Genomic DNA, 26,823 nt, shown 5'->3' with positions numbered 1-26,823 from the left:
CGCGCATTTTTTGCAGATGTTGCACATTTCTTAAAAGCCACAGCCAAAGCGGCGGCCGCAGCCGCAAACCGAGCGCAACAGGCCCAAACTGCAGCTACAGAATTTCACTATAAAACATTGGCGGACCTGGCTTTGTTTTTTAGTTTTATGTTCCGTTGCGGACGAAGTGATTGATTGTGGTGCAACTGATAGCCACACGGTGTGCATAAATATATATGTTTAGTGGTCAAGCGGTACTTTAGTGCAGCAAAAGTAAAGAAAAAGAAACGAAACGACAATGCGTGATACAAAAATAACAGAAGTGACGCTCGAACAAAGGTGTTGACATTGCTAAATTCTGTGCTAGTTTAGTTAATAAGTTGTTGTTGTTGTTGTAATTTTTTAAAGCTGCAAAAAACTAAAAGGAAGTAAAGAATTGAATTTTCTTGGAGTTAATTTTTTTTTCAAAAGTCGATTAGATGATAAAAATATATAAATTTAAGTAATAAAATTCAATTTATATAATAAAAAAAATTTAAATTTTAATTAATGTAATTTTTTTTAATTTTCAAGATTTTTTTATTTAATTTTATTTAATTTCTTTTATCAAAAAAATAATTTTTAGTTATTTACAAATTAAGTGCAATTAAATAAAAAAATCTATTTATTAACGTTATTAAAATTATTTCAATAGAAAAAAAAATTAAATTCATTTTGATTGATTTAAAACATTTGGTTTTGATTAAATTTTTACACAAAAAAAAATAAAATTACAAAATAAAAAAAGTTATTAAGAAACTAATTTTAATTAAGATAATTTTTACAAATTACAAATTTATTTTATATATTTTTTTGATTTTACTAATTTATTTAAATTAATTTTATATCATTTCTTTTATGAAAAAATTAATTTTGAATTTCAAATTTTTTACAAATTATTTCACAAGAAAATAATAAAAATAAATTTGTGTGACTTAAAAAATTTATACAAAAATTAATTTTGATTAATTTTATTTTTTTACACAAAACCAAAAGTTTGGCAATAAAAGTAAAATTATAAAAATAAAAAAAATCAATAAGAAACCAATTTTAATTAAAAATATTTTTTCAAACTGCAAATTTATTTAATTTAAATTAGTTTTGTATCATTTGTTTTTTCATTAAAAATTTAATTTTTAGAAATTTAATTAATTAATTAAATTAAAAAACTTAAATTATTTAAATAAAAAAAAAGTTTTAAAATTGAATAAACGAAAGAAAATTAATTACAAATTTAATTAAACTGTTATAATTAATTAATAATTATATTCATTAAATTTAACTATTTTCTTAAATTCCATTAATTATATTTCAAAAATAAAATAAAATTCAATTTAAAAAAATATATTTATGTGCTTAAAGAAAATTAAATTAATTAAGAAATCATAATTTGAGTATACCATATAACTATAGTACAATTTATTAATTTTTTTATAATTTTAATTATTATTTTAATTAATTGTTTTAAATTAAATTTGAATTGAATCTTAATTTAATTAATATTAAATTTGAAAAATATATCCATATAAGGGCATAAATTAAAAAATAATAAAATTAAATAATTTATTTTCTTGCTGAGAAAAATAATTAAAAATAAATATAATTAAATAAAATTATGAGAATACAATAAACTGAAACTGAAAAGTAGATTATTGAGTTAACTATATTTATTGTTAATTAAGTTTATACATTTTAATTATTTTCTTCTTATTTCATCAATAATTCTAATTTTTTTTTTAAATTCTGAATTAGTCTTGTTCGAATGCCCTTCAATTAACTAAATTTTAATAAATATTTAATTTCTTATTTTCCAGATATAAAATCCAGCCACGGAAAGATGTCGAACAGGCGCTGGCGTCACCCGATTTCGATCCGTTCGCCGAACGCAAAGTGGCACATCCAACCACGTGAGTACCACTAAGCGGCGCTCAAATTAAACAAAATAATTATATTTTAATTTCTTGTATGATTCTAGTGATAATGAGACACTCACGCATTTGCTGAAGGCCTCACTGGGTACTGGCATTCTCTCCATGCCGATCGCCTTCATGTACTCAGGCATTGTGCTTGGCATCTTCGCCACCATCTTCACAGCTTTCATCTGTACACACTGCAGTTATGTGCTGGTGAGTACCGCAAATTTATACCGTAACACACAGATATATATATACATATGTACATATGGGCAGGCATGCAATGTTAAATGCGCAAAGAAACATATGTACACGTGTGCATTAAACGCGAAGTGGCAGAGAAATTGAAAGAAATTGCAAATATGTAGCCACCATATATGTATGTATGTATGTATGTATATAGTATGTATGAGTGTGTTTCTGCATTTACAAATTGGGTACAAATGCCCTTGTAAGCACGCAACTACATCGTAAACGTTTTTTTGTGTTATTTACAGGTGAAATGCGCCCACAAACTCTACTACAAGTCGCGTCGCACGGAGATGAGCTTCGCCGAAGTTGCTGAAGTGGCATTTTTGAATGGGCCAAAATGGGCACGTGGTTTTGCGCCAGTTGCCAAATTTTCCATACTGTTCGGACTGTTTTTGACCTACTTCGGCACCTGTTCGGTGTATACCGTTATTGTGGCGAAGAATTTCGAACAGGTATGTGTGATAAATGTTATAACATTAGAAATAAAATAAAGTTAATAAAATCAAAACAAAAAAAATTAAAAATAATATTAAAAAATTAATAATAAAAATAAAAATAAACAAGAAGAAATTGTTTAAATCTAAATAATAAAAACATATATGTATAATAATAAAAAAAAATAAATTTATAAAAAAATTTTAATAATTTTTTACTCTTTTAATAAAATAAAAACAACCTTTTTCGCAGTAAATGCAAATATTTTATTGTATTAAAAAAAAAATGAAATAAAAGTATATATAATGCAAATAAATATAAAAAAGTCGTTATATATTTTAAATAAAGTAATTTTTAATTAACTATATCAAAATATTTTTACGCATTTTCATATATACATACATATGTACATATGTAAATTATGGAAAAATAAAAATTGTAAAAATGAAATAAATTTATATCAATCAAAAATAAAGCCAAGACAAATTGTAAATAAATAAAAATATTTTTTATATAATATAAATAAACTGAATACAAGGTTTTAATCTGACATATATTAAAAATAATTTAAATAAACTTTTTTAACACTAGTTATTATTGAAAAAAAAAATTAATAAAAAACAAAAATAATATAATAAAATAAGAAATAATTAAATTAAATTAAAAAATCTGATTAAAATATTATGAAAATTAATTGTAAATATTTCTCATTAATTTATTTAACATTATTTGACTTAAAAAATATTTAAAATAAAAAATAAAAATAATTATAATAAAATAAAAAATAATTAAATTAAATTAAAAACTCTAATTAAAAAATTATGGGAATTAACAGCAAATATTTTTACACAAGTATATCCAAAAAGTAAAAAAAAAAATTTAAAAAAATCACTTAAATAAAATAAAACATTATTACAAATTTACAAATTTTATTAACAACAAAAAATATATTTCTCTTATATACGCATTTAAATTAAATACTAAACTCCAATTTTCCTTCTACTATCAAAGGTCATGGAACATTGGTTGGGCTATCAAATTTCACTGCGCCTGCTCATCTCCGCACTACTCATACCGCTAATTCTACTCTCGTGGATACCGAATCTCAAATACCTCGCACCCGTCTCGATGGTAGCCAATTTTTTTATGGGCGTCGGCTTGGGTATTACATTCTACTATCTCGTCATTGACTTGCCACCGGTAACAACACGCGAATTCGCCAATGTCTCCACCATACCGGCTTTCTTCGCCATCACCATATTCGCCATGGAGGCAATCGGTGTGGTTATGCCGCTGGAGAATAACATGGAGAAACCACGTCACTTCCTCGGCATTTGCGGCGTGTTGAGTCAGGGCATGTCTGGTGTGACTTTGATCTATATGGCGCTCGGTTTTCTCGGCTATCTGCGCTACGGCACAGCAACAGAGGAGAGCATTACGCTGAATCTGCCGGTGCATGAGTGGTGAGTTGCATGCGCGTGTTATGTTTGTTATGTGTATGTAATAACAGTTTGTTGTTGTTTTTTATTATTAACAGGCCCGCGCAAGCTGTCAAGGTGTTGATCGCTTTGGCTGTGTACTGTACATTCGGTCTGCAATTCTACGTGTGTCTCGAAATTGTCTGGGATGGTATCAAGGATAAGTGCAAAAAGCGTCCAATATTGGTGAATTATGTTTTGAGGTGAGTTGTTTTCTGGAGATCTATCGAAAATTATTGAATTAATTTTTTTTATGTTTTTTAATTAAAAACTTTGAGTGGAAAAATTTTGTTATTATAATTACATAGTCTTTGATTTTAATTTAATTTTTTTAACTTAAATTAAAACTAAATAATTTTATCATATTAATTTTTTGTTTTAATTTAAAAATATTTTAAATTTGGTTAAATGAAAATTTTTTTATATTTCCAGGAAATTTTTTTTGGAGATTCGAAAATTATTTAAATTATTGTTGAAGTTTTTTTAGCTAAAAAAAATTGATAGAAAAGAAATTTTGTTAATTAAAATTAAATAATTAAATAAAATTAAAAAAATTACAATGAAATAAAAAAGATGGTTATTAAAATTATTGAATTATAATGGAAGCTAAGAAATTTTACTTAAAATTTTTTTAATTTCAAAAATTGTAATTTTTTAATTTTATTTAATTAATTAAAATTTAAAAAAAATTAAATTTTTTTATGTTAAACATTTTTATATATTTTGAGGTGATTTTTCTTGAAAAAATTTGATACATCTCTATAGAATTTCGAAAATTTTTTAAATTTATTTTTTTATGTTTTTTAAAAATTATTTATTATGTGTTTTTTTTAACTAAAAACGTTATTTAAAAAAAAAATTTGTTAATTGAAGTTAAATAATTTTCGAATTGTAATAAAAATTCTTAAACTTCTATAAAAAAATTCAAACTAAAAGAAAATATTTGAAAAAAATTTAAAAACGTGTAATCTTGGATTTAAAAAAATTATTATTAATTTAAATTAAATTATATATTATGTATTATAATTAATAATATATTTTTTTATTTAATTAAAAGTATTTTTTTTTACTTTTTTAATCTAATTAATTTAAATTAAAATTCATTGTTTTAATTCCAAGATTAAAAGTTTTTTTTTCGAATTAATTTTTTTAATTTGTAATATTAAAATAAAAAATTCTTGTTAATTTTAATTAATATTTAATAATAATTATAATTAATAATAGATTTTTTATTTTTAAATTTTTTTTTCCAAAATTTTTTTACATTTAGGTTAAATTTTATTTTTAATTAAATTTTTTTGCATTTTGTTACTAACTTTTTGAAATTTTTAAAATGTATTTTTAATTCCAGAACCGTTCTCGTCACTGCCGCCGTTGTATTGGCCGTTTCCGTGCCCACCATAGCGCCGTTTATGGGTCTCATTGGTGCCTTCTGCTTCTCCATACTTGGTCTCATATTCCCCGTAAGTATTCAATCGCACACACACACGAAACACACTTACATAAGTACACAGTCATATTTATTTAATACATGTTTTATTATTTGCTTGCAGGTTTTTATCGAGCTCATCACCCATTGGGACACCGGTTTCGGTGCCTACAACTGGATTCTATGGAAAAATGTCATCATTGGTTTCTGTGGTGTGGCAGCGCTCATTTTCGGCTCCATGAGCGCCATCCAAGACATTATCAAAGTGTACTCGAGCGATCCCAATGCTAGTGTTAATATACAAGAGGCCATCAACAACATTACAACAACCAGGCTTTAAGCTACAGTATACATATTATCAGCAATCTCCGGCTGTGTGGAGAGTTTTCTTTTTTTTTTTAAGAAAAAGAGCGCGCTTTTGTTGCATGTATTCGCACCGCAAATCACTACGTCACCGCTATACCGTTGGATAATTTAATTGAATTTTAATTATTTAGTATAAAGTACAAAATAAATAATGTATACATATTTGTCGCTAGTAGCTCTACAATGTATACCACATATGTATTTAGTATATAAAAGGTTATATGCCTGTATACATATGTATGTATAGTTTAGGCAGTGAAAACAAGGTGCAACATTTTTTTTAGATTAAAAAGACAACGGAAACGTATATTATGTATAGAAGTGCCTCTTTCTGTGTCTAAACAACATTTGTTTTAGTTATGCACATACATACATATATACAAGCAAATTTTTAGCACTACATTGCCACTCTGGCAACTGTACTGTAAGTAATTGTAGTTAATGATTTCCGTTTATTCAATTTCAATGCATCCTATATACATATATACATACATATACATAGTAAACGCTAAGTGAAATGCTAGATGCTAGTAGAATTCCTAATTTCCAACTAAATAGTTTTAATTTTGCTGCAAATATATATGTATTGTATTTGAAATACATGTAACAACTACCAATACATGTAATGATTACTAATTATTCATTATGTTTTATTGTTGCAAGTTGCTTTTGTACACTAAATAAGTAGTAAACTTGAAAGGAATTGTATTTTTTATTGTGTTTTAAAATATTTTTTGCTTTGTTTTTGTAAAATTTCACTAAATAGTATTCGATATCCGTAAGCCATCCATACTAAATTACTCAGCATATATTTTATCGAAATATTGTAAAAAAAATATTTAGTAATTAAAGTAAAGAAGTGAAATCTTTTAAATATTAAATATATTGCTTTAGGTTGTATAAGCAAAAAATTAAAAAAAAACTTAATATTATTTCTGTGTTAAGGGGTTGGACAGACTAGACTCAAAAAAAACAAAAAAAAATGTTTGGTTTATTGAGAAGCCCAGTCTTTCAATAAACCAAACATTTTTACTTTGGTTTCAAGTACACTTTATGGTCCAAATAACCATATTCGATGGGTAGCATATTTATAAAAGAAGCACCAGCTGTTCTGTTGAATCATACGGATTAGTTAGATTCACCACGAAAAGCTTTCAATTTTTTCCCGTCGACCAGACCTTTTGTCAAAGCCAAGTCGATGTCCTTTGTGAAAAAAAGTACTCGGTAGTTGTAAATAAAACGCAAAATATTTAATTATTCATAAATATTTATTTTGGCACCTTCAAGGTAATTCCCTACCAGATGTAATACATTTCTGCCAAAGATTTTTCCAGTCCTCGAAACACTTTTCATAAGCACTTTTTGGCATGGCCTTCAGCTCCCTCAGCGAATTTTCTTTATCTCTTCGATCGGCTGGAAATGGGTTCCACGGAGCGTCAATTTCAGTTTGGGGAACAAGAAAAAGTCACATGGAGCCAAATCTGGTGAATACGGTGGTTGATCGATGGTATTCATTGCGTTTTTGGCTTTAAATTCGGTCACAATCGTACTCTTTTTGAAAACAAAAAATCAGCTTTATTGGGAAGATTCAAGCAAGAACGCATTTCTTACCCAAAATATCAACCCAAATCCTTCGAATGGACTTGCAAGAGATGTCGAGTTCTCTTGCCATCTCTCTAACACTTGTCGGACGGTTTTCCAGCACCATATTCTTCACTTTATAATATTTTCATCAATTGAAGAGGTCGAGGGTTGTCCAGAACGAGGCATATCTTCAACGATCTCTCTACTGTCTTTGAAGGCTTTGTACCACTCGTAGGCTTGTGTTTTTGATAAAACTGAATCACCATAAGCCTTTTCCAACATTCGCAACGATTCCGCACACGAAATTTGGTTAGAAATACAAAATTTGAGACAAATTCTTTGTTCGATATTTTTATCCATTGAACGCATTACTGAGGTATACGACTTAAACAGCCGCTGTAAACAAACTGGTTAACAGATCGCGCTCATATTTGGCATAGTAATTAAGGACAGTCCTACAAACTTGCAAAATACATTTTTTTGAAAAATCATTTACCTGGGGAATTTAATTACAAATTCCGGGTGCTTTTTTGTCACAATATACATATTTGATATTATTTTTAGGGAAAGAAGTGATTCCGAAGATTGGCACAGGAGTCGACATTTATATTAGTATTAATAATTTAAACACTCAAATCCATGTTGAGTAATGTTTGAAAAAGAAAAATTCAAATCCTTTTTCATTCATTACATCAAGAATAAACTGTTAACATTAGATCTTTTCTGAGTGCTCTAAAGTGGCCTAACCCCTTAACCAGCTTGGAAGAGACCGAGAATATTTAGCAGCGCCAAAAAGCATTGTGGTTATGAATAACATTTTAAACTACGCGTAATTGTTTGAAACAATGTGGTGAATTAATTCATACTCAACAATATAATCACAACGAGGTGAATTCATAAATATTCAACTGTGCCTCATTTGCATATACTATCTCATCAAATTTGACCCGAGCTGACAAAAATAAAATAATATATAAAAAAAACTAAAAACAAATATTTATTATTACAGGCTCTTGAGTAAATACAAGCTGTCAAAAATTAAACTAATTTCTCAAACACTTGAAATCATCGGCTAAGATCTTGTTCAATGCCTTCAGCGGATTTTAGTTTTTTTGATTTCGGCTCATTTTTGGAGCGCTATTTGCTTAACTGATAGACAGTTTCGACGTCATATTCTTGAACACACGTGTGTGAACCTATCACTAGTAATGATGAGTTTTATAAATGTCAGATCCTCAGCTACTTAGTCCAGCACCTCTTTTGCGACCTTTATTCTAAGTAGGTTTGCAAAAGATTCAGATATTTTGATCAGAGACTAGTCTTAGTAAACAGATAACGCAAGATATGTTGAGATCCTTTGCTCTCTCTCTCTGATAAAAACACAACAATTTGCAAGCACTGCTTCTTTAAATGTTTCGTTGTTAACGTCATTAACAGAAGTGGATGGACAACTCGCTTGAGGCAAGCTTTCGATGATTTCATGACATTCACTTAATGCTTTGTGCCACTGAAATAATTGTGTTCGCGATAAAGCGAAAAATATTATCATTTCGGTTTGTACGCGCAGTTTAAATGGAACAATGCGGGTCAAATTTGATGATTACCATAGATACTGAATGTATGTGTACATGAGACTTACTTTTTAAAGTAATACATAACTATCTGTTAAATAAGTAAATACCGGCGCTAAAAAGTCATAACAGTTAAATTCGATTTTAAAAATTTGTAAAGCTAGTTTTGAGTGCCTAAAAACATATTTTTCAACGTAAAGTGTTCAATATTTCGAAGACTCAACAAATACACCGCTGAAAATAGAGAAAACTCTGGCTTGCCGTTAAAGCAAGAAATCAACTGTGTTCGATCACGTTTTTAGCCTTTATAGTTATATATAAATATTTATATGTCCATATAAACATATGTATGTAATATTATTTTTGATGTGTTATTTTTTTTAATAAAAGCCTGTTGAGATGCTGCTGAATATTACATTTAAAACAAAGTAGTTTGATTTTTCCATCGGAAAATTGTCATTTGGAAAATAACTGTTTCAAAAGCACTTTATGCCGATATATTGAAATTATCCTTTCATATTCTCCAATTTCGATTTTTTTCCTCTTTGAACAACTTTATACTAGCGCCAGATTAAAATCTAGAATTTTACTCAAACTAAGTGGATATGTAAGATAATTATGTGAGGGTCAAGTTTTATTAAGAAAGAATTTTTTCAGTTAGTACAAAGGATGTAGCAGTAGATTAAACGCCTAAAAATAGCCGGAAGGTGATGTTCAGTCTGAAGGATCATTGGAAAACTGAACTCTCAGGAGAGTGACTAGAACACTTTGAGTACTTCCAAGAGACTAAGTAAATGAACTATTTTTAGTAATCAAATTCTTTAGCGGAACTGCTGCTCTCACTGATCTGTAAAACTTAGTGAAATAAACCACATTCAATGATTAACGTACAAGGATTATTCTATTCTATATTATATTCTATCTTATTATGATCAGTTGGATAAGCGAACAATTATACTTAAGTAGTCTTGTCTTACTTTATTCGTCGACATTCTTGAATTTTTTTCTCTCTATCCGAAATGGAATTGATTCACTAGAGATATGGTATAATACCCGGTGTGCCGGTATGAGGTAAGCTCAAATGTGTTGGTAGGGAAAATTTGTTGTGCATAAGCCTTACTTTTTTTTTCTTTTTCGTCGTCATGACACCTGTCAAACATCTTCAATAACCTCACAGTCATTGAAAAAACAACATTATACTTTTTCGTTGTGTTGAAAATGTCAAATTTTGTATCGAACAGTGATGATTTGCGGAAAGCATTAATTCTTTGTTTGCATTTAAAGAAAAGTGCTGCAGAGTGGCATAGAATGCTTGTCGAGGCATATGATGATCATGCTCTATCAGAAGCAATATGCAAAAGATGGGTTCATCGGTTCAGATATAATGATTTTGATGTGAGAATTGAAGAGCATGGAAGACCACCAAAAAAGTTTGAAGACGCCGGATTGCAAGCAATTTTGGATAAAGAAGATACCTTGAGTCAAAAGCAAATGGCAGCCACGTTAAATATTGCACAACAAATAATTTAAGGCCGTTTGAAAGCTATGGAAACGATTTGAAAGTGTGGAAATTGGCTGGTACATGAATTGAATGAAAGACAAATAGAAAACCGAAAAATTAAAAATTATTTAATTTTGCATCAAAGACGCGAAAGAAAATCAGTTTTGCATCGAATGGTCACTGGCGATGAAAAATGAATTTATTTTAAGGATCCTAAACGGCGAAAATCATAGGTTAATCCGGGACAACCATCAAAATCGACTGCAAAAACAAATCGATTCGGTAGGAAGGCAATGCTCTGTTTGGTGGGATCAGAAGGGTGTGTATATCAAGAGCTTCTAAGACCAGGGTATTCATTTACTACTTCGTAGCTGCAAAATTTCAAGAATTATTGCTATGCTATAGTTACCGCCCTCACGTTGTCGGGAGCCATAGCAAAACCATAGCAAAACAATGTAAAAGTATGTGCTCTGCTCTGCTCGTAGCAAAATGAAATGCTACGGGAGTAGCGTAGCTTTTCAAACGCTGTCTAAGACCTGGTGAAACTGTTAATACTAATCGCTATAGACAACAAATGATTAACTTGAACCATGCATTTATCGAAAAATGACCAGAATGAGCCACAAGACAAGCTAAAGTAAATTTGGTCCACGACAATAAGCCTGCGCAGAAAGCAAATCGGTTCAGGATACAATCAAGGTACTTGGATGGGGGCTGCTTTTTCATTGATTACCTTGAACAGGTCAAATCTATCAAAAGTACTTTTAAAGAGCTTTGTTTGATGGAAGAGATTGAAAATCAATGCTTGATTCCTACGCAGAAGTCGAAAATTGGATGTCAGATTGGTTTGCTTCAAAAGCCAAGCATTTTTATTGGTTTGGTATGTGCAAATTGCCACAAAGGTGGTCGAAATGTGTAAATGATCAATACTTTGAATAATTTCTTTGCTTTCCCATTCAAAATTAGTATTTTATTTTCAAAACACAAAGGTCATTCGGTATGACACCTGGTATTTGGAGTTGCAGTTCAATCAAAATCAAGAACGATATCAAAAGATTGAAACGAAGCCACAGTATGTTGGGAAGCGCTTGGCATATGTTTCATTGACTGCCTTGAAAAAGTCAAATCTATCAAAAGTGATTTTTAAAGAGCTTTGTTCGAATGAAGAGATTGAAAAACGCGTTTATATAGACAGGCGATAACATCTATATATTTATTTATGCATTACACCAATAGTACATGAGATACATACATATTTATGCTACACAAATTTATTTCTTATAACGTGCAATTATTATTTCTAAGATAAATACAATAAAAGCAATAAATTCACCGGCGAAAAGTAAATAGAAAACAATACCAAATTTTTCCAAATCCAAACTCTTAGGATTACCGCCACGCTGTATTTTCAACGGTCCATTGGAATCCGTAAGAGCATTGCCATACCAACGTGAGATTAAGCCACTACTGCGTACCATCGCGATGACTTTGTTGAAGGGCTTTACGAGATACGAATGATGCTGAAAGTAAGCACAAATCTCCGGTAGCTGAACCGTTTCGGGAACCTGATCGAAAGCGCCAATTATCTGGCGCTTGCGTTCAAAGTAATGCATACGCGCAATAGTCGCCAGTGTTGCCACATTGCCAGTCGAATTCAAAAGCTCCTCAAAGATCGAACTCACATCTGAAGAATTAAGCCATTTTATGCGGTTTTCGGGTATACGCATGTCAGGCAGCCAATATGTCAGATTCATTGTGCTGTGCACCAAAAATGTATAATTATTGCGCTGTAAATCGTTTATGGTGTGTGGCAAGCCTGGTGACGGCCGATTGTACGAAACGAACAATTTTGCTTGATATGCGCTGCTGATAAATACAAAACCGACGTACCAGAAAGTAATGCCGAAGCGTACCAAGTAATTTCTGGTTAAAACTGCACGAGGTTCGCCGAAAATGCTGCCAATGATGTCCAACCAATTGCCGTATTGATAACGCAAGTGTAGGACACACATAAATAAAATGACGGTGGCAATCATCAGCAGCAGCGCTAGCCAAGTATTCAACTGGAAGGGATCCAGCATCCACATGAGGTCGGGCGGTGGTGGATGTCGCTTAACAATAACAACCAAAGCGGTGGTGAAATACGATAGACCCTCCTCCAAAAAGTTAATGCGATGTGCAGCATAAAAGAAGTAACCCATAAGTACGTCAACCTGGTTTTGATCCAGTAGATAGTAAGGACCCGTCATTGTACCGTTGGGATAAACATCACCGCATTCATAGGCAGGACTTATAATCGGTTCTATGCGAAAATTCAAATGCTCGGCAAGGGCGTTCAATAGTTTCGCCTCGACACCTTTCATTATTAGCGTACCATTTTTAGTATCTCTATGGTAAGCGAAAAATGGCGGCACATTACGCGATAAGACACGTAGACTGCAATTATGAAAGTTTGTCAATTTATTTGGAAAGAGTTCGGCGTTATTGAAGTGTCCATTTATAAAACGATTTACAATTGTCGGCTTTACAACGCGGCAGTGCTCTTTACTGAATACTTCGAACGAGTACACTGCATAGCCTTTGGCTTCGGTGTTCGGCGTTATAATGATTACATCGATAATGTTGCGTGAGAACATTTTTTCTAGAATTTTCTTTATATGCCAGGCGGCATTATTTTCCTTGACTTGTTCTAAGATAATGGCATAGTAGCCTGCGTTGCTGCTGAAATGCTTCTTTTTGTACGGCAAAATGTTGCTAAATGAGAAGAGAGGGATATACGAGTGAAGTATGACAATAAGTACACAAATTCACATGGGTGCACAAATTCTACTCTTTCACAAATATTAACATCGAATGGTTCAAAACTCACAAGTACATGATACTTTTAATACGACCTAGAACCTCTTCCTGATCGAAAAACGTTCTTTATTTTAGAATGTTTTTAGAGGTTTAACTTTAGATTTATTCGAATTATGACTACCTTCTTTAGAAACAAAAAATATCATGTGGTCTTTGAGGATCTAAGGGGTGAATCAAGTAAATATTTGAACTCTTATTTCCAAAAGAAAACGTCATTCACTTGGCCATCCCTGTCAATCGCTAGCGAGGCGTATACATACGTATGTTCTTCCACTGGCACAGAGAAAGTTCTGTGACTTACGTGTCGGCCTAGAGATACGCTGGCAGTCCCAATGCCGAGATCGGTTGCGATAGAAATCTTTGACAATCTTTGAAACAAAAACACGCATAAGATTTGGAAACTAAGACATTGTGACCTTGCGGGGTTAACAGGAAGAAATAGAGGGTAGTCGAAAAAGTCTTTTCGTATTTCTAATTAAACTTCAACTTAATTTTTTTATATTTATAATGAACTTTACTAAACCAAATATGTACTATTTTGATCGACCACTTTTTGCCATTTTTCCGCTAGAGACATTATGGAATAATGAAAAATATTTCTGGTTTCTTGGCGAAAAACTGCGACAAGTAATTTTCACAGGCTTTTCTTGAAGCCAACTTTACTCCATTAAGGGAGTTCTGCATTGACCGAAACAAATGGTAGTCCGATGGTGCAAGGTCAGGGCTATATGGTGGATGCATCAAAACTTTCCAGCCAAGCTCTTCCAAGTTTTGCCAAGTCATCAAAGATCTGTGTGATCTAGCGTTGTCCTGATGGAAGACGAAGCCCTTTCTGTTGATCAGTTCTGGCCGTTTTTTTTCGATTCCTTGCTTCAATCTCATCAGTTGTTGATAGTAAAGTAGCTGGAGCAGCTCATAGTGGATGATTCTTTTCCAATCCCACCAAACTCAGAGTAACCTTTCGAGGCGTCAATCCTGGTTTTTCGACCGTTTGTTAAGCTTCACCGTTGGACCATGATCTTTTTCCCACATTATTGTCGTGTTTGATTCACTTTTCGATTCCTGTTAGCGTTCGCTTCAAAAATGGTTCGTGTTCACTTTGTTTCAGCAAAGAATCACAGATATTAATTCAGTCCATTAACACAGACAATTAATGTGGGACCCAAACATCGATCTTCTTTTTGTAGCCAGCCTTTTTTAAATTGATGAATGTGAAGTTTCTTAGCGACGTCACGGCTGCTTATGTGACGGTCATAGTCAATCTTTTTCATAATTTCATCGACTTTTTCAAATATAGGTTGACTAGATCGAGGTGGATCTTTCACATCGAAATTTCCAGAACAGAAGCGAGTGAACCATTGTTGCGCTACACGAACTGATACAGCTTTGTCTTCGTAAACTTCACAAATTTCATTGGTGGCTTGCGTGGCATTCTTCCCTTTTTTATACAAAAATTTTAAAATATAGCGAATTTCTTCATTATTTTCACTCATTTTTGAACAGATTTTCGACTTCGCTAGAGCTTGGAGTAACTTTACTCAAATTCTCTCTGTCTGTTTGTAAAATCCACATTTTCGTTCTCTATTTGTTAGGTGACTACCAGATCTTAGGGTATGAAATCAAGTCGACTTTATTAGCAAATTTTTGTCTGCTGTAAAGATTCATATGGTTTGCCAAAAGATGGTGTAACTTGATTAATATTGCATTGTTCAAATGTTCCGAACATGCGTTAGAATCTACTGATCTTATGCCTCTTTTTCTCATACATATGTACATATGTCATTCATTTGATTCTTAAGCAATACAATAATTATTTATTTTCACTCAAATATGTTTTGTCCAGCTTTGTTCCAGAAAATCTAGTTTTTCTCGGGGAGTTCTTCTTCATTACATTAAAATGAAGAGAATTTCAGCCGAAAGTAATCGTATTTTGGTGAAAGTTTATGCTGAACATGCTTTAGCTGATTTTGGCTATGCATCCGAAAAGCGTCTAGAGCTCGCAAAGTCTTTGTTTGGAGCCATTCAAGCAGTAAATTCAAAAGTTTTAAAAGCAGACATTTACATTCCAAAGCAAGCAAATTTGGTGTCTTATGAATTAAAGCTAATGTCTCTTGGCGATTTTCCGTGCCACAAATGTTGCTTAAACGCTGCAAAACAAGGTCGGTTTTGTATCATTTGTGAAGCCTGGCCAATTAGTTAAATCAATGCCAGAGCTTAATATCTATGTACGACGCCATGGTAATGTATTTTGTGGCATGAGAGGGCGTGCAGTATTATGAGGTTCTAAAACCGCAAATTGAAGTGGCAGATTGCAGAAAAATGTTCGGAGTTTGCGACTAGACATGAGGCAATAATGTTGCAAGTTCGGTTAAAACTATTTGATTGTGGATGGGAAGCTATACCTAATCCACATTATAACGCTTCTATCGTAATTAGCATCTGTTCAGGTCGATGCAGAACGCCCTTAGTGGAATACGATTGCATCAAAACGGACTATCAGAAACTGAATTGATTCATTATTGGTTACCAAACCGGCTTAGTCTTTTTGAGAAGAAATTCAAAAATTTCTAAAACTTGGGGAAAATGTTATAGCCTCCTTTAGCAAATCTTTGCATAATACTATTATACATATTTTCCTTAAACAATCGTCTAATTTTGAAAAAGAACTGCGTGTATATAGTTATAAACCCTAAGTTCGAAGGTCTTCAGCCAAGGGCTCTAGATCAGTAATTTTTCTTATTTTGATAATTGTTATAAAAAAACATTTAGACAAATCTTAAGACACATGGTCGGAGTGACAACGGTATATGAGGGCTTGCAATCAATTCACGGGTTACTTTATAGAAATATTCTATTACTAGAAATTCTTCCAATCAGACTATAGAGATATCGTAGAAAACTACACCAGATGTGTTAACAACTCTTCAGATGATGAATTTAGTTAGAAAACGGAATAAAAATCCTGAGCTGAAGACCTAAAACCTCTTGATGCTAATAACACAGGTCAACACGATTTTTGGGTCTGACATCTACATGTTAAATTTTAGTTTCTCCTATGACAAAAATAAGGAAAAAAATTTTTTTTCCGGTTAAAGTTTGCTTTCGTAGAAATTAGAGCAATTTTTTCGATTTTTAAGAAGAAATGACTGATTTTTATATTTTTTCTACAATTTCACTATAGATTATAATTGGAAAACTTTTTTTTAGATACAAGAGTTGTTGTTATTCAAGATATGTGATAAAAAATAATATATAAATGTAAAATAACAAGAAATTACTGTCTAAAAGTGCATATTTTTATACTCTCGCAACAATGTTGCTAAGGAGAGTATTATAGTTTTGTTCACATAACGGTTGTTTGTAAGTCCTAAAACTAAAAGAGTCAGATATAGGGTTATATATACCAAAGTGATCAGGGTGACGAGTAGAGTCGAAATCCGGATGTCTGTCTGTCCGTCCGTCTGTCCGTCCGTCTGTCCGTCCGTCTGTCCGTTCGTCCGTGCAAGCTGTAACTTGAGTAAAAATTGAGATATCATGATGAAACTTGGTACACGTATTTCTTGGCTCCATAAGAAGGTCAAGTTCGAAGATGGGCAAAATCGGCCTACTGCCACGCCCACAAAATGGCGAAAATCGAAAACCTATAAAGTGTCATAACTAAGCCATAAATAAAGATATTAAAGTGAAATTTGGCACAAAGGATCGCATTAGGGATATTTGGACGTAATTTTTTTGGAAAAGTGGGCGTGGCCCCGCCCACTACTAAGTTTTTTGTACATATCTCGGAAAGTACTATAGCTATGTCAACCAAACTCTATAGAGTCGTTTTCTTCAGGCATTTCTATATACAGTTCAAAAATGGAAGAAATCGGATAATAACCACGCCCACCTCCCATACAAGGGTTATGTTGAAAATCACTAAAAGTGCGTTAACGGACTAACAAAAAACGTCAGAAACACTAAATTTTACGGAAGAAATTGCAGAAGGAAGCTGCACCCAGGGTTTTTTTAAAAATTGAAAATGGGCGTGACCTCGCCCACTTATGGACCAAAAACCATATCTCAGGAACTACTAGACCGATTTCAATGAAATTCAGTATATAATATTTTCTTAACACCCTGATGACATGTACGAAATATAGGTGAAATCGGTTCACAACCACACCTTCTTCCAATATAACGCTATTTTGAATTCCATCTGATGCCTTCTCTGTATAATATACACATCAGGAACCAATGATGATAGCAGAATAGAACTTTACACAAATACGGTATTTGAAAAATATGTAAATGACGTATAATGAAATCTCGATTATCACTTTATCATGCGAGAGTATATGTTCGGTGACACCCGAACTTAGCCCTTCCTTACTTGTTTGTATTTCTTTTATGCTCATATGAGCTCTCTCGTATTAAACCCCAAATATACTTATCGATGTAGATCAGCCAAAAGCAAACTTAAAGAACTAAAGATTAATATTTAAGTGTTTTTCAATGTCTAGAATCAGAATCAAAGCATGAGAACAGAAACCCAAAAAAAAATATTTTTTTTGTTGACCGGTGTAATATTCGAATTTTGCAACATAATAAGAGAATAAGTTAAACTTTTATTTTTTGAAAGAAATAAATGCAGCTACTTATAATTTGTATAATCCACTCATGCATTGTTCTTTGAACACTTGAACTTGGATAATTTCAGTAAATAATGAAATATCTCAATAACCTATCGTGATGACGATTAATATTTTCATAATTACATTATTTTCGAAAAATGTGTAAACTTACTCCAATGCCTCAAAGGAGTCCACATACCACAAATTGTGTAGAAAATCTTTATTATTGCGTAGATACTTATTACCAATAGTTATGCGAAAGGTTAGTTTAGTCGAATTTCGAAGCGCATCTGTTAGATGGTGTAGAATAACATACTTTCAAAATATGGTCCTTTTCAAATGAACACGCACGTGTAATACATTTGTTTTCTCTTCGAAGTATTGCTTGAGGGCTTCTTCGAGAGTCCGACCATGATGATGTGGCCTTAAATGCCATTGTGGTGCTAAAGTGGGTGATTTTGATGCCCCTCGCAAGACAAACACGGCTATGACTGCAAGAATTGAATATTTCACGATTAACATACTGGCTGGACTTCGAAAGTGAAACTGAAAATATTTCAACTCTTTTCGCAGAAATACCATGGAGAATGTGTAATTATAAAATGTAAAATGCCAATCACGTTAACTGATTGGACTTACGATGGTGTGAAATATTTATGAGAAGAATTTTCAATTTTATTCTTAACGAATAGCTAAATATGAAAGATGTTTAGTTAATTATGAAGAAGTTATTAAAGTTAATGAGCGCAAATATGTGAATGAATATTCAGTTAGTTTATTTATTATAATCTTTAAATTATGTTTATGCCAGCGATTTTTCCAATCCATAAAACACTTTTCATGAAAATTTGTTTATCTCTTTGATTGATTGAAAATAGTTCTATGGAGCGGCAATTTCAGTTTGGGGAACAAGAAAAAATGACACGGAACCAAATCTGATGAATTCGATCTTTCATTAATGGTATTCATTACGTTTTTATACTCTCGCAACAATGTTGCTAAGGAGAGTATTATAGTTTTGTTCACATAACGGTTGTTTGTAAGTCCTAAAACTAAAAGAGTCAGATATAGGGTTATATATACCAAAGTGATCAGGGTGACGAGCAGAGTCGAAATCCGGATGTCTGTCTGTCCGTCCGTCCGTCCGTCCGTCCGTGCAAGCTGTAACTTGAGTAAAAATTGAGATATCATGATGAAACTTGGTACACGTATTCCTTGGTTCCATAAGAAGGTTAAGTTCGAAGATGGGCAAAATCGGCCTACTGCCACGCCCACAAAATGGCGGAAACCGAAAACCTATAAAGTGTCATAACTAAGCCATAAATAAAGATATTAAAGTGGAATTTGGCACAAAGGATCGCATTAAGGAGGGGCATATTTGGACGTAATTTTTTTGGAAAAGTGGGCGTGGTCCCGTCCCCTACTAAGTTTTTTGTATATATCTCAGAAACTACTATAGCTATGTCAACCAAACTCTACAGAGTCGTTTTCTTCAGGCATTTCCATATACAGTTCAAAAATGGAAGAAATCGGATAATAACCACGCCCACCTCCCATACAAAGGTTATGTTGAAAATCACTAAAAGTGCGTTAACCGACTAACAAAAAACGTCAGAAACACTAAATTTTACGGAAGAAATGGAAGAAGGAAGCTGCACCCAGGCTTTTTTTAAAAATTAAAAATGGGCGTGGCCTCGCCCACTTATGGACCAAAAATCATATCTCAGGAACTACTAGACCGATTTCAATGAAATTCGGTATATAATATTTCCTTAACACCCTGATGACATGTACGAAATATGGGTGAAATCGGTTCACAACCGCGCCTTCTTCCAATATAACGCTCTTTTGAATTCCATCTGATGCCTTTTCTGTATAATACGAGTACATATATACATTAGGAACCAATGATGATAGCGGAATAAAACTTTACAAAAATACGGTATTTGAAAAATATGTAAATGACGTATAATGAAATCTCGATTATCACTTTATCATGCGAGAGTATAAAATGTTCGGTGACACCCGAACTTAGCCCTTCCTTACTTGTTGGCGTTAAATTTGGTCACAATCGTGGCTCGATGTGATGGTGCATTATCATCTCTTCTAAAAAATTATATTTCTTTATGATAAGCGAAAAGATTATTAACGTTATTTGCACCTCACATACTGTAAAATTCCACGTCGTTGCCTTTACCACAACAAGTTCCTGAGACTCGTTGAGTTTAAAAAAAAAAATCAAATTCAACTTTTGCTTCTCCATTCATTACAGGTACTTGGCTTGCACTTAACATTGATCTAGATTTCATTGTGGATTTGACATTGAACTGTATCACAATGGTGCACATTATCGAGCATGACACTTCAGCCGTCACGTCAATTTTCTTCGGTCTTGTGTCATAAGCAAATACAAATCAGGTACTTATAATAAGTGGACAATATTTTAATTGTTGAAATAGCAACAAAAACCATTTTTACATTTAACTATAACGGTAGCTAAAAGACGAAACAAATTAACAAACGAATGCAATTAGTCAAAAGAGGCAAACCACCAATAGCGGTAAAAAAAGAGCAAATATTATTTTAAATTCAGCTTTAGGCATCTTGCCTGTGGTTATAAGCCAATAAAGCAACAAAGTCTTTTACTTTCGATGGTCAAAATAAATGGACGCTAAAGCTCTTTCACGTGACAACTCAAGTGTGCCTTCGGTTGACGATTGTTAGCGTCGTGCAGAATTTGAGCATCGCTCTTAGTTTAATGAGATCTCACTTATATATTGATCTTAAAGACTTTTTGGCAAAATTCATAAATTTTTCTTTCTTCTAAATATTGTGTGGTTATTTAGACGATTTAGTAAGCCTTCTTACTGAAATATATAAATTTTGTTCGCATTTTATAAAAAGAAGAGAGTTTGCAAAATTTTCTTCTAACTGCAATATGTAACTAACAGTAAAATGTAAACTTACCGTTAAGATGCGGACTGTTTCGACGGTTTATACCAAAAAGTAAGCGTAGTAAAGGTACGCAGCTTCCAGAGTATGTGTAGCGGAGGTTATGGATTTTTGTAGAGTTTCAAGAAAAATACGGATTGAACCTCAGAGAGTTTAGAAAGTTTCATAACTCTCTAACCTCTTTAGAAAATTTGCTATGTTAATTATATTTAACTAATGATCCCTTATTTAAATCTATTTTTGTTTACATGTGGAAAAATTTGCTGTTTTTGTAGTAGAGACACTCACCAACAAGGTTTAATTATCAGCTAAAATCCTGAAAATAATTGAAATGACTCATAAATATATTCAAGTTAACTTGACAAGAACGGGCTTCTTCTTTAATAATACATATTCCAATGGTAGCTTCAGACTAAATGACAACAATTCAATCTTCCAGACCAAAATTGTTGGCATAACAGAAGTCGCCAAGTGAGCTACTACTCAAGCTAGCAGGTCCATTAACTTTCTGGTGGATAGCTAGCGGCAATTGAAGCTATACGTAACTATAGTTAGTACCACCGTGTTAGGTTATATTATATAAGAAGGCCATAACTAGACTAGTAGGAAACTCGTTAAAAATCTTCTGTTTACCCAGTCGTTCAGGAATAGCAATGAACTCTATAGGAACATCTGTGGTTTTGGAAAATTACCAACACAAAGTTGATGATGGACAGCTTCTAGTTTTAGCCAAGAGGGAACTTACTAACTTTGTAGGGTTCATTATTGATCATCCAGCTCTAAAAAGAATGTACTTTGTTAAGTTGGTACGACTGTCCTTAATTACTACGCCAAATATGAGCGCGATCAGTCAACCAGTTTGTTTACAGCAGCTACTTAAGCCGGTACACTTCAGTAATGCGTTACGATTTTTTAAAATGGGTAAAAATATCGAACAAAGAATTTGTCTCAAATTTTGTATTTCTAACCAAATTTCGTGTGCTGAATCGTTGCGAATGTTGGCAAAGGCTTACGGTGATTCAGTTTTATCAAAAACACAAGGCTACGAGTGGTACAAAGCCTTCAAAGTTGGTCAAGAGATCGTTGAAGACATGCCTCGTTCTGGACGACGTTCGACCTCTTCAACTGTTGAAAATATTAAAAAGGTAAAGGATATGGTGCTTGAAAAACGTCAATCAAGTGTTAGAGAGATAGCAAGAGAGCTGGACATCTCTCGCGAGTCCATGTACATATATATATATATATAATTATTATATCAATTATACCAGATACGAAAAATTCAAGTTAATATGAAGTGATGAAGCCGTTAACATTTTTAGATAATGAAAGTTTAATATTTTTGGAACTACGCATATTCACAAATATATGTACATATATACGAAAATATGTGAATATGAATATATGTATATTAGGGTGTTTTTTTTTTTTGAAGTATTAATTTTTTTTCAGTCCCGTCACGAAATTTCCTTGGAAATACCCTAAATAAAATTCCCTGAAAATTTCAGCCCTTAATATTAGCATTAAGAACTGGACCAAGACCTGTAAAAATTTTACATAGAAAGTACACTACAATCGTGAGTTTTTATCTTTAAATTCCTACAGATCAGAGGTATTTTATGGCATCGCTTGACTTCAGACGCATATTTCTCAGAATTGTTCACTCTACAAAAGTGCCCAGTGCAACAAAGTCGTAACTCACACCGGCGAGGTAGTACGGGGCGCTAAACCCGATTTTTCCAAGAATTTCGCATTTTTTTGTATATATCTTGTAAATGACAGGAGCTATAGAAAAAATGTTCATGACAAATTTGTAGGAAATTTTATTTGCTATAAAAAAGGGTTCAAGGTCAAAATCACTATCATTAATACTTCTCGAGATATTCGGCTTTTTAAGTAAGGCTTTAAAGAATTTTTATAGATGGTATGTATTAAAAAATCTATGAAAATTGCATACAGCCTTACTTAAAAAGCTCAACACCCTATATTTTATTGATATGTAGTTTATTTAATGATATGTATAATTTATATATCATATGTAAGCATATATGTACATATACATATGTAAACCTAAACAATTATTTATGCATAGAAAGATATACATTTTCCATCTTCAAAACAGTTAGTTGCAAATAGCATTGCTCTCGCACACCAATACACTTGCAGTGTAAACAATAAAAATTTGAAAAATTCGCAAAATTCGCGCAAAACACCCTGAACCATTTATTTCTGTCGGCAAACAAAAGACTTAAGCGACAAACTGCAATGACGTTCACTTTCAGCAGACCTGCGCAAGTACAGAATGACTACCACATTTGCTGTATGTATGTATGTGTGTATGCAATCCGTTTGAATGGCGCGGCATTAAAATCTCGTGACCAAGTTTCAAGTACAGTAAGCGTGGCGAGCAAAGCAGAGCGCTTGAAATCGATCTCCGGCTCTACAAATCCGTATGTATGTACATATGTACCGCTATAAATGTCTGCACTTATTTATGTTTCAGTACATATACATAAATATATATACTTGTGTCTACAACTAAATAAAGCGTTTCGCCTCATCCGCTTAACCCATTGCGGTTGGCGGCAAACATCAACACAAAGATGCGATCACGCGGCGTTTGCTGGCGGTGTCCGCCACCGCAGCAGTCAAAAATGCTGGCGCTGATTACACAACTCGCCAATACAAATAACAAGATTAATTATTATAATTTGACTGAAAGACTTGAGCTTGCGCCACCAAAATAGCTGCAAGTGCTGTGTTGAGGTGTTCATTATGTCGTTGTTGAATGCAAACATCGATCCATCGAATTCGATTGATAAACCACCGCTGGCGTGCTGCTGCGTTCTGTTTCTACTTCATTGTCTAGGTTTGCGTTTGATCTGCTGTGGCAGCAGCGGCAGTCGCATCGGTGGCACGTTCACTCACTCAATGCAAAGGCGACGTTTTGCATAGCTGTGATATTAATTAGGTTTTCGAGGAAACATTTGCACCATTCACCATTGAAGCGTTGCTACAATTTGCCCACTATCGCTTCATCGGCTGGTCGTTCATCCGTAGTTTTCGCGCAGCATCGCCTTTTGCTCTAAAAACAATGGAAGTAAAAAAAAATAGAAGAAGGCAATCCCTTTCGAATTTCTGCGGCTACTACCGGTAGCCAAGTACATATTTATGCCCTGTAGGAAAAATCTTTATTAATCGAAATTTGACAGAAAGAAGAAATAAAATTCATATCAGTTTCATTTTAGGCATGAAAACGATTCTTATTATTTTGGCTCTAAAACCTTTGGTCTGTCTGTTCCGAAAATACAAAACTTCACCAGTTACGTCTATCCCTGCGAGGACACGCCAGTTGTACACTCCGAGTGCAGACACCTCTCTATGTCTTTCGTCTTTGTCTTCTATCAGATGCACTAGATTTCCTCCCTTGGGTCTAGAATCGAATGAGCCTATCGTTGGGGCATCGTCCTTCTTGCTTACGACATGGCCTTGCCAGCACATTCGTTGCATTTTTATGCGTTTAAGTATATCCATTTCGCCGTAGAGCTCATACAATTCGTGGTTCCATTTTCTTCGGTACTCATCGGTCATGCAGTCGGCTTCAAGGACCTTGTGAAGAACAGTTCTTTCGAATACTCCAAGTTTCTCAACTCGGTTTGATATCGTCCATATTTCTGCGCCGTTTAATACGACGGGACTGAAGACCGTTCCCACGACGTTTACGAACCCCGAACGGACACGTATTTTTATCCAGCCAAGGACCGTCAGCTCGGCAGAATTCTTTCGCTACAACAACAGCAACAACGGGACTGATAAGAGATTTATAGAGCGCAATTTTTGTTCATGGAGGGAGGAATATTCACAATAGTCCACCGATCCCAAAGTCGCACCTGGTACCAAGAATTATTCTGGGCTTGATCGCCAGGCTCCGATTGTTCTTGTAATTTAAACTAGTTCCGAGATAGACAAAGTTCTTCACTTTTTCAAGTTTATAGCTGTCAACAGTGACGTGGTACTCAAAACGCTATTAATAACTATTTGGTCTGGCTTCCAAGTCAAGAATGTAAAAGATAGATGAAAGAAGAATCGATCCGGTTTCGATATTAGTCGATGTAAATATTCATTGATGGCTACTATGGTAAAGTGGAAAGAACAGCTCACAAATTTCCCCTTGAATCTGAATTCCTCCTCAATACCAATTTTAAGGAAGCCAATGTCAAACCTCTGAACGAATTTTAATCATGAAAAGAAACCCACAAATCAAAGGCAGTTGCTGCTATCGCCTCATCATTCTCAAGCGGTGGAATGATGGGATTACAGTTCAAGTTCTAGGATATATATAGTTCTAATTCCACCAGAAAGCCCTAGAAGAATATATCAATATCAGCAATTCCAGTTTTCCAGATATATTTTGATTCTCTCACACATTGAAACATCTCCGAGAATCCTTGTCTTTTTCCTTTGTTTAGCCAAACAAAACTGCTGGTTTTCTATTAGTTGAGATCTGTCTCTTTAAGCCATATTTGATGTTAGTGAAAATTGAAAATTGTCTTTAATTGCTAACTACCAACATGTTTGATGATATATTCTAAATTTGTCAGAATGATTTAGCTAGAGTATTACCTAGCCCTGTCCGACGGTTAGATCCTTTTGGCCCAAAGGAGCACGCAGGAGATCTGCTGATCGTAGGAGTTCTGACTGGACACTGTCCAATATCTTGGCGGTTTCTCCTCCATTGTCCAGCCAATGCACGACTGAGACTGAAGCATTTCGGTAATCTCACTTTCGGCAAACTAGAAGACATAGTCGAAACTGACATTAGCCGAGTCAACAAACTTGTTGCTCAAAGCGCTTCGTCGAGTTGTAGTGATCTTATGATTGTAATTAAAATTCCCGGGTAAATGATATTTCAAAGACAGTCGAGATGTCGCTGAAGGCATGCCTCGTACCGGACGAACTTCCACCTCTTCAACTGATGAAAATATTAAAAAAGTGAAGTACATATATGATGCTTGAAGATCGTCAGGCAAGTATTAGAAAAATGGCAAGAGAGCTCAACATCTCTCGCGAGTCCGTTCGAATGATTTTGATGGATATTTTGGGTATCGAAAGCGTTATTGCTCGACTCGTCCCGATAAAACTGAAAGTTTTTCAAAAATACTCATGATGCTCATTTTTTTCGATATTCGTGGTTTGGTGCCTCATGAATTTATTCCGGAGAAACGGAGACGGTCAATGTAGAATAATTTTTAGGTGCCACAGTCGTTCGGGTTTCTTTGTAGGGTGAGATCTATGTTAGAATCGACCTTTTAACCTAACATAACCTAGTCAGTAATAGCAGAGTAGTGGTGCAGGGCTAGATTTCTAGACTAACATACTATTATATAGCATTGTATATGAATACCTTGAAAAATAGATACAATTTCTTAAGGAACTTCCAATTGTCAATCATGTAAAACAAATATCAAAGAAAATTATAAACATCAAAAACTCGTTTAGTTGACGAAGAGATTTCTTTCTTGTGTCAAGAGCTTTTAGTTTCAATATTACTTCTATTTGGAGTCACTCATATTCTTATTTACATATTAATGCAATGTCCTCCCTATAGGGCACACAAGTTCACCTAGTCAACTGGTTAACCAGTTCACGCAGCGACTAACTTGTAAAGCCCTCCCCAACTGCGGCAATTTGATGTCAGCTGACTTGCAATGACAACAACAACACACCGCTACTTCAGTACTGTTAAGTATTGCAATTGTTGTTACATATACATAATGACTGTGACTGCAGATGAACACTTTGCACGTCTTCGCTGTTGAGTTGAGCAAATTGTTGGACGTTGTTCTCCAAATGTT

General features: G+C 33.3%; 2 protein-coding genes across 3 annotated transcripts in view; one reads left to right on the top strand and one right to left on the bottom strand.

The window, feature by feature from the left end:
• The window catches only part of LOC126761070 (proton-coupled amino acid transporter-like protein pathetic), a 48,149-nt gene extending 39,678 nt beyond the window's left edge, over nt 1-8,471 (top strand). Inside the window, exons 1-8 of one of the 2 annotated variants that reach the window (XM_050476997.1) lie at nt 199-318; nt 1,833-1,925; nt 1,994-2,144; nt 2,429-2,635; nt 3,630-4,081; nt 4,156-4,299; nt 5,448-5,559; nt 5,650-8,471. In XM_050476997.1, coding sequence (XP_050332954.1) covers nt 278-318; nt 1,833-1,925; nt 1,994-2,144; nt 2,429-2,635; nt 3,630-4,081; nt 4,156-4,299; nt 5,448-5,559; nt 5,650-5,865 — 1,416 coding nt within the window. In that variant the 5' untranslated portion in view covers nt 199-277 and the 3' untranslated portion in view covers nt 5,866-8,471. Of the gene's footprint in view, nt 1-198; nt 319-1,832; nt 1,926-1,993; nt 2,145-2,428; nt 2,636-3,629; nt 4,082-4,155; nt 4,300-5,447; nt 5,560-5,649 lie in introns of those variants that run through there. The other variant, XM_050476996.1, reaches the window with a different exon arrangement.
• Nucleotides 8,472-11,803: 3,332 nt separating this feature from the next.
• LOC126761825 (ionotropic receptor 21a-like) lies at nt 11,804-13,424 on the bottom strand. The gene is made up of 3 exons (XM_050478234.1): nt 13,417-13,424; nt 11,881-13,301; nt 11,804-11,808 (listed from the first exon to the last, which is right to left on the bottom strand). The coding sequence occupies exons 1-3, from the start codon at nt 13,422-13,424 to the stop codon at nt 11,804-11,806; spliced, it is 1,434 nt and encodes a 477-aa protein (XP_050334191.1).
• Nucleotides 13,425-26,823: the final 13,399 nt, after the last annotated feature.

The sequence above is a fragment of the Bactrocera neohumeralis genome, chromosome 6, assembly GCF_024586455.1.
Source record: "Bactrocera neohumeralis isolate Rockhampton chromosome 6, APGP_CSIRO_Bneo_wtdbg2-racon-allhic-juicebox.fasta_v2, whole genome shotgun sequence".
NCBI lineage: Eukaryota > Metazoa > Arthropoda > Insecta > Diptera > Tephritidae > Bactrocera > Bactrocera neohumeralis.
The sequence above is the reverse complement of the archived record's forward strand: the minus strand, read 5'-3'. Positions and strand labels throughout refer to the sequence as shown.